The sequence below is a fragment of the Strix aluco genome, chromosome 36 (genome assembly GCF_031877795.1).
Source record: "Strix aluco isolate bStrAlu1 chromosome 36, bStrAlu1.hap1, whole genome shotgun sequence".
Classification (NCBI taxonomy): domain Eukaryota; kingdom Metazoa; phylum Chordata; class Aves; order Strigiformes; family Strigidae; genus Strix; species Strix aluco.
In genome coordinates, this window is record NC_133966.1 from 805,189 (window position 1) to 812,806 (window position 7,618).

General features: G+C 52.3%; 2 protein-coding genes across 2 annotated transcripts; one reads left to right on the forward strand and one right to left on the reverse strand.

Annotated features, from left to right (window-relative positions):
* Positions 1-238: 238 nt before the first annotated feature.
* On the reverse strand, positions 239-2,469 carry LOC141917272 (uncharacterized). The gene is given in 7 exon segments (XM_074810374.1): positions 239-575; positions 577-710; positions 713-756; positions 759-791; positions 794-1,570; positions 2,049-2,130; positions 2,386-2,469. Coding segments are annotated over 7 exon segments (1,491 nt in total).
* Positions 2,470-5,971: 3,502 nt separating this feature from the next.
* On the forward strand, positions 5,972-7,310 carry LOC141917273 (olfactory receptor 14A16-like). The gene is made up of 2 exons (XM_074810375.1): positions 5,972-6,887; positions 7,294-7,310. Exons 1-2 carry the CDS (start codon positions 5,972-5,974, stop codon positions 7,308-7,310), a joined length of 933 nt encoding a protein of 310 aa, XP_074666476.1.
* Positions 7,311-7,618: the final 308 nt, after the last annotated feature.

A 7,618-nucleotide genomic window follows, 5' to 3' on the forward strand; every position in this document is an offset into this window, starting at 1 on the left:
TCCTCCGCCTCCCCCCTCATCTTCGGGGGGTGAAGGGTCTAGTTTCCCGCCACCTTCTTTTCCCCAGTCGGCTCCTCCTCAAGGTCTGTCAAGGGTGAAGCATTAGGGGTTGGTCTGAAAGTGACCCTTTGTCCTGACCATTTCTGCACAAGTTGTTGTAATTTTTGAGTCGGGAGTCCATCCATCAAGTCCTGGGGAATGCCTTTCTGAAGCCCCAGCTGCCACAGTCCCTGTCGAGTTAGGGGCCTCTCTCTCCCAGAATTGTGACCTCGGGGTGACTCCAAGCCTTGGCCTTCCTCATGGATGATTGTTGCCCACTAACTCGCTCTGCAGCCTGTACGACCCTGGTTTCGGTTCTTTGGGACGATCCACCACTGGGGCCATATTTTCTCCCAAAATGAATCAATTCCTGGGCTACTTCTCCCCATGTCCATAATTTTCTCCCTGGTTGTCGATTGTCAGAGGCCACTATCCCCTCCAGAGCAGCCGTCATTCTTTCTCCATTGGGGGTGTTTTGAATCTTCCCTTGTAATTGAATGTCAATGGGTTTCAGGGAGTCGGGAAGTCGCTGTATCAGGCATCATCATCGGGGAGCCCTGGTTGGGCTTGAGCTCCTCATCATACATCATCTGCAGACAGGCTGCCTTCTGCACACTTTCCACTAACTGATCCACTGTTCCTGTTATGGCAAGGGGATCTCCCCTCTCCAAGAGGGGTTCAGCCCTCCGGCCCAGTACGCAGATCTCTGAGTCAATGCCATGGGGCTCGGCGGTCGCTGGTAGTTAGAAACACCCTGGGCCCCAATATCCTTCTGCTTCTTTCTCTGACAACAAAATTCCATCCCCTCCTGACAAAGACACTCTCAGATACTCTGTCTCTGATTCTTTTGCATTCCTTGCAAAATCTTTTCTCAGCTTTGCTAATTCAGTTGCTGTAAATGGGACTTCTTTGGTGATAACCTGAGGACGGTTATCGCTATCGTCCTCGTACACATACTCTGTTTTAACCAGCGGATACATATGGGGGAGGCTTTCTATGGTTTCTTTTGCCTTTTGCAAATCTCCTTGGGGATAGATTTGCCGTATCCCCTTCTCCGAAAGCTTCACTTCTACCTCTGCCAGAGTATCCGCCTCCCTCAAAAGTTGCTCCCTCAACTCCTCCTTTAATATCACATTTTGGTTCCTTTCCTCCTCTAGCAATTCTTTGGTTTCCTTCAATTGTTCCTGCAGGGTCTGTGTGACCCTCTGCAGGGAGTCTATTACAGTATCGGCTTGACAAGACTTCTGCTTTCTCTCTTCCACCCCAGCTGCCAGGCTCGCTCCTAACACTGCACAAATTACAGCTTTTCCTTTCCCCCTCCAAACCTTAGCTTCCTTCTGCAATACCCTTATCCTATCCACTACACTCTGTGGTTGAAACCAGTGTTTTTTCGCCCAATCTTCTCCCTGGAGTGAGGGGCGAGATCGGTACGTTTCCAAAAGATCATATAGTTTATCTATTCCTTCAGCCTCTGAGGGCACATCATCACAAACATTGGCTGCCTTCAGGGCAGCCATTCTTTTTCCTTTTCCTAATGCAAAGGGGATTATCGTCCTGAGAGGGCCACACCTTGGGATGCAAGTTTCCCCTTTTCTCTCCCAGGAGGCCAGACCTGAATCTAACACAAAAGCAATGCAAAAGGGTTTTCGTCCTGAGAGGGCCACACCTTGGTATGCAAGTTTTCCCTGTTCACTCTCAGGAGGTCACCTTAATGTAACACAAAGGGGGCTATTTCGTCTTGAGAGGTTTGCATCCAACAAGGCAAGGTAGTACAGCACTCTCGTCTCTAGGGATCCTGTCCGTGATGCCAATTTAAAATGTCCCGATCCGATATCGGGGAGGGTTCTCCCAAGAGCGAAATTAAGACTTAAATGAGGTCAGATGCCGTACAACCTTGTGAACTTCATTTTCCGTAACAACTGATAATAATGATAGGACAGAGAGAAAAAGAAAGGAAAAGTCAGAATCCCTAAGCAAGCAAACGGTAGAGATGCAGCAAGATTAATTACCACCACCACGAATCCAGCGATGTCCCGTTGGCTTGGTCTCGGTGCAGGTGATGGTGCTCCAAGCTCCACCAAAGTTCCAGCTCTGAGCGGATGAAGGAAGAAGAAGATCAAGATTATCAAGATCAAGAAGATCAAGGATCCCAAGAGAGGAGTACGCAGTCCTTTTATTGCCCCAGTCCACACAATTTCTCCAAAGACTCCGCCCATTTCCACGGAGCTCATTGTCATATGTGCCACCCCGTGTTCTTCCATGCACACATGTGCAGGTGTTCATGGTTGTTGTGCCGGCGGGAGGGGTTGACCTGCGGCGTCTTCAGCCTCCGCACATCTTCCTCACCCTGATTTCCTCTCCACCCAGATTGCGCACAAGTGCAGCTTGGTAGGCACTGCCAAGGATGGTGCTCGAGCTTTGGGCAGACATAGTGGTTTCTTTGGGGACAATTAGTCTCCTTCAGAGTATATTCCTCCACGGCAACAGGATGCTGAGGTCAGGAAATGGTAGTTGTGCAGCAGCAATGTTGAGACAAACCAGTCCAACACAGTCCCTTACACCTCTCCACTCAGCACTGGTGTGGCCCCACACACATGGGTGTGTCAGAGGGTGTGGCTCCCCATTTTGGAGAAGTAGGGGTGACCTAGAGAGTGTTGGGTGAAGGTCTGCCAAGGTGGGGTTTGGGACCTAGTGCCCATGAGCCGTGTGGTGTGGCTGATGGACCTGGAGTTCTTTGGCCCAGTGGTGAGGAGGCTCAGGTGGTATAGGAGTTGACACAGAGTGCCTGGAGGGTTATTTCAGAGATGATGGAGCTTTTCTTTAGTAAGAATAGTAGTAAAATACAGGATGAGAAAGAAATAATGTCATAAAGTGCAGCTGGGGATGCCCAGACTGGACAAAAAGAAAAAAAAAATCACTCCAAGGGTAGTGCTATGGTGAAATTCACCACCCAGAAGGAGTCTGGATCAGATCAAGGCTTCCTTTTAAAGGGATAACAAGGGACTATGGCAAGTATCAGTAAAAGAAGGAAGATGCTCATGTGAGAGCAAGGTGAGACAGCTGGGTGGCTGAGTACACCCTGTAGGGAAACAGGCACAGCTGAGGCAATATCACAGCCGGTTGTGGAAATGACAGAGGGTTGTAGAAAAGCTGAAAGCCCCCAACAAAGTCAACCTCTCCCTGACTTTGGCCATGGCTGGTGTTTCTGCCACTGATGCCTATGAGGAAGCACAGTCCCCTGCAGCATTGGGGCCTCATTGACCCCTTGTCCCTACTCTGGAGCCTGGCAGGTGCACATCTCCATCGCCCACTGCCCCAGGAAGAGCCCTGAGCAATGTGTGAGGGACAGGATCTCCCTTCCCAGGGGCTGGGGGTCACAGCTTGGCCCTTTGGTTAATGGGGTCAGGTCTTGGCCCTTTGCCTTCATGAAACTCATGCAGGTTCCCTCAGCATCAGAGCCACCTTTCCTTTGCTTTTCCCTACCTGCCATCACTGCCTCCACATTTCTGCTCTAAGTGGAGCCTGGGGAGGCTTTGTCAACAGTGTCCCTCAGTGGGACCCATTAAAGCCACAAGAAATTTTGGAGTTTGAATCTGACTTTCTCAGAGACTTCTTCAGCAGCATCTCAGTGTGTGGGGTTCATGAACTCGGCACCAAACCCACCCGAGGGGTCATTAAAATGCCTTGGGCTGGTCCTCTACTGCGGAGCTGGGATGGGCTCCTGGGACGGAGGGAGCTCAGGGCAAGTGGGCACCACTGCAGAGAGACAGCTCTGCCCAGGAGCAGCTCCTCTGCAAATCACAGCAGGGCTGAGGGCACTGCCTGCAGGCACCGAGGGCAGAGGAGCCGGGCACAGAGAGAGGAAAGGCAGATGGGAGTGGGAGGATGCTGAGAGCTCACTGGAGGAGAAATCTCCACAGCCCTTGACACAGTAAGTCTCTGGGAGCAGGACAATGCAGCTGCAGTTGGTGGTGGGTTCTAGTGAAGCTGGCACAGCCACCAGGAATCTCCCTTCTGTCTAGAGGAGGAGGACATGCTCCAGAGCAGGGCTTCCCTGCTGCACTGTCAGAGGGACAGGCCATGGCGGCTGCCTTCTCCCGGGGATGGCTGCAGGGGTGTGCAGTTGCGGGTGCAGCCAGGGGTGCCCAGGGCTGTCCTTCAGAGCAGGGTCCCTGCAGCCCAGGGGCTGTGTGCTGGGGCAGGAACTCTGCCGCCTGCCAGGGTCAGCACTCAGCCTGCCCGGGGAGTTGCCCACGGCACTGTGGGGAGAAGCTGTGGGGGGAAGGAGAGACCCCCAGCAGGGCAGGGTCCTTCTGCTGTGGAGAGGGTGCTGCATGGGTCAGGGCTGCTCACAGCTCCAGATCACCCCCAGGACATTGGCAGAGGCAAGTTTTCAAGAAGCACATGAAGGCAGGGGCTACCTGGAAGGAAAGGTGCTTTCTGAAGTCTCTGTTTTCAGTTTCCTCCTGTGGTTGTGGGGTGTAATAATGCAGCTGTCAGCATTGGACAACATAAGGACACTCCCATAGCATTACCCTGACAGAGCAGTAGTTATTTCAGAAACTTGATAAATTCCTTCAAGCATTTATTTGCCTGCAGAAAGCTCAATCATTTTGTCAGTGTTTTCCTGACCTGCTCCTTAGACTTGCACACACAGAGATGCCCCTGTGCAGGTCCCTGCTGCCAGGAGGGGTATGCAGGGCAGAGCTGAGCACACAGCGGGTGGGATGGGGGCTGTGATCACTGGCAGGGAGGAGATAAGGAGAAAGAGAAACAGCTCCAGGCAGGGAATGGAACAGGCTGACAGCACAGGCTGGGCAGGGGTCATATTTGGGCACTGCCTTATTAGCCCTTCAGTGAAGGTGATTTTTACCTAACAAGCACCTCTGGTCTCCTCCCCCACACAGCACAGCCTCTGCCCTCCACGCAACAGGAGCTGCCTTGTCTACAACCAGAGCTGCAGCAGAGGAGACTCTCCCGAGTGCCCATCTGTCCCTCCCTGGCCTTGCCTCCCTTGGCAGAAGCATTGGCGCATTGTTCCTTGGTTCTCCACCTGCCCCTGCTGCTGCTGCTCCTGTTTTCAGACTCTCTGGGGATGGGGTTTTCAGCTGCAGCTCAGCAACTGGCCCTGCAGGTCCTGCCATGCAGATGTGTCCATGGCAGCAAGGTGCCCAAGCCCCCTTCTAGCCTCTGGGTCTCTGGGTAATGCTGTCTATGGGCTGGGGATAAAGCTGGATCATTTTTCAGGACACTCCATCCTCAAGGAATCAAAAAGCTCAGAGATCTTTACTGGGGAGGGGAGTTTTCAACTGGATGCCTCAGCAGCATCCAATTTCCTGTGAGGGGAACAGCTGGGTGTGATCCTCTTCCAGATTCCTGAGGTGACAAGCCCAGGGCAGCTGAGAGCAAGTCTGATGGACAGTCTGGCTCTCCTCACTCTGCACTAAGGCTCTGTCCGTTTGCACCCTTGGACTCTCCATGGAGCACTTGTAGCGTAGCAGAAATGTCCAGGCTGTCTGCCTTCAGAACGCACTCGTCAGGTAGGACAGGGCAACAGGAGCCAAAGCAAGAAGAGCAAAGCCCCACAGCTCTGCTCTGCAGCCGGGGGCACTGGGAGGGACAAGGCTGAAATCTCTTGGATTTCAGGACTGGAGTTAAACAGCGATCACTGCGGGTTCCTCTCTGCCTGTTGGGGCACAGCAGGACTGACTCCTGCAGAGCCCACAGCAGAATCCCTTGCTCCCCACTGCCCCCTCAGCCAGCAAACACCAGAGCTCCAGCCCGGGAGCTGCATGAAGGTCTTTCTGGAAGGACAGAAGTTGGAAGAAGTGGAGGTTCTGTCAGAATTGGAGCAAGTTTTGCACAATAAAGTCAGTGCTAACCCTGAACTGCATTTTTCTCCTTGAACAGGCCCCATGCCCAGAGGAAGCAAATGTCCAACAGAAGCATCGTAACTGAATTTCTCCTCCTGACATTCGCAGACAGACGGGAGCTGCAGCTCTTGCATTTCTGGCTCTTCCTGGGCATCTACCTGGCTGCCCTCCTGGGCAATGGCCTCATCATCACCACCATAGCCTGTGACCACCACCTGCACACCCCCATGTACTTCTTCCTCCTCAATCTCTCCCTCCTCAACCTGGGCTCCATCTCCACCACTCTCCCCAAAGCCATGCACAATTCCCTCTGGGACAACAGGGACATATCCTATTATGCATGTGCTGTCCAGCTCTTTCTGTTTTCCTTTTTCATTTCAGAAGAGTATTGTCTCCTCACCATCATGTCCTATGACCGCTACGTTGCCATCTGCAAACCCCTGCACTATGGGACCCTCCTGGACAGCAGAGCTTGTGTCCACATGGCAGAAGCTGCTTGGGGCAGTGCGTTGCTCAATTCTCTCCTGCACACAGCCAACACATTTTCACTACCACTCTGCCAAGGCAATGCTGTGGACCAGTTCTTCTGTGAAATCCCCCAGATCCTCAAGCTCTCCTGCTCACACTCCTACCTCAGGGAAGTTGGGCTTCTTGTGGTTAGTGCCTGTCTAGTTTTTGGGTGTTTTGTTTTCATTGTGGTGTCCTATGTGCAGATCTTCAGGGCCGTGTTGAGGATCCCCTCTGAGCAGGGACGGCACAAAGCCTTTTCCATGTGCCTCCCTCATCTGGCTGTGGTGTCCCTGTTTGTCAGCACTTCATTCTTTGCCTACCTGAAGCCCCCCTCCATCTCCTCCCCATTCCTGGACCTGGTGGCGTCATTTCTGTACTCAGTGGTGCCTCCAGCGGTGAATCCCCTCATCTACAGCATGAGGAACCAGGGGCTCAAGGATGCCCTAATGAAACTGATAACTAGATGTTAATTCTGAAGCAATAAACTGCTCATCTTCTGCTGAACAGCAGTTATAATATAACTCATTACAGGCCCAGCCTGTCTGCTTTTTCTCTTTTTGTTGGTCCTGGTATTTTACTTGTAATGATGTTGTCATCCCTTTCCAATTCACTGTCTGCATTTCTTTTCCAACTGAGTGTCTGGGTAAATGAGGAGCCATGATCTCTGTGTGTTTTAAAATAATACAGTGGCTGCAGTGACTTTTCCTTCTTCTGAGATCCTTCCTCTAAGACTTTCTAGACCTGCAAGTAAAATTCTTGTTTGTAGAGGTAGAGGGGAAGAAAGTCCCATCATGGCAGCCCTGCCAGGGAATACATGGTCTTCCAGAGATGGTCTGTTTTCACTTCCACACTCTCTTTCTCACCCCTTCAGTTTGGTGTAAGGCCTGAGTGCTCTGGCAGCTTGGTCACACTCCTGCTGCATGGCAGTTCTGTGACCGCAGGCAGGGACAGGCAATGGGCACTTCTGTGACAGATCCGGCCTCCGTAAGAGTGGTTCCATCATGAAAGAGGATCTCCTCAGGGCAGTGCCTGAAGGCTGAGTTCTTCTTCCAAACCTGATCTCAAGAATATGCCCATGAAAGTGGCCCACAGATGAATACACCAGTGAACAGGTGAACAGTGTGATTTGCAGGGTGGAGCACGCAGCAGTGTCCTCACACAGCCAGGCCTCCTGGGAGAGACTTGAAGGTCCAGGG

What these genes read in the sequence shown, in the direction of transcription:
- LOC141917273 (XM_074810375.1), top strand. Translation starts at nt 5,972, where the DNA reads ATGTCCAACAGAAGCATCGTAACTGAATTTCTCCTCCTGACATTCGCA.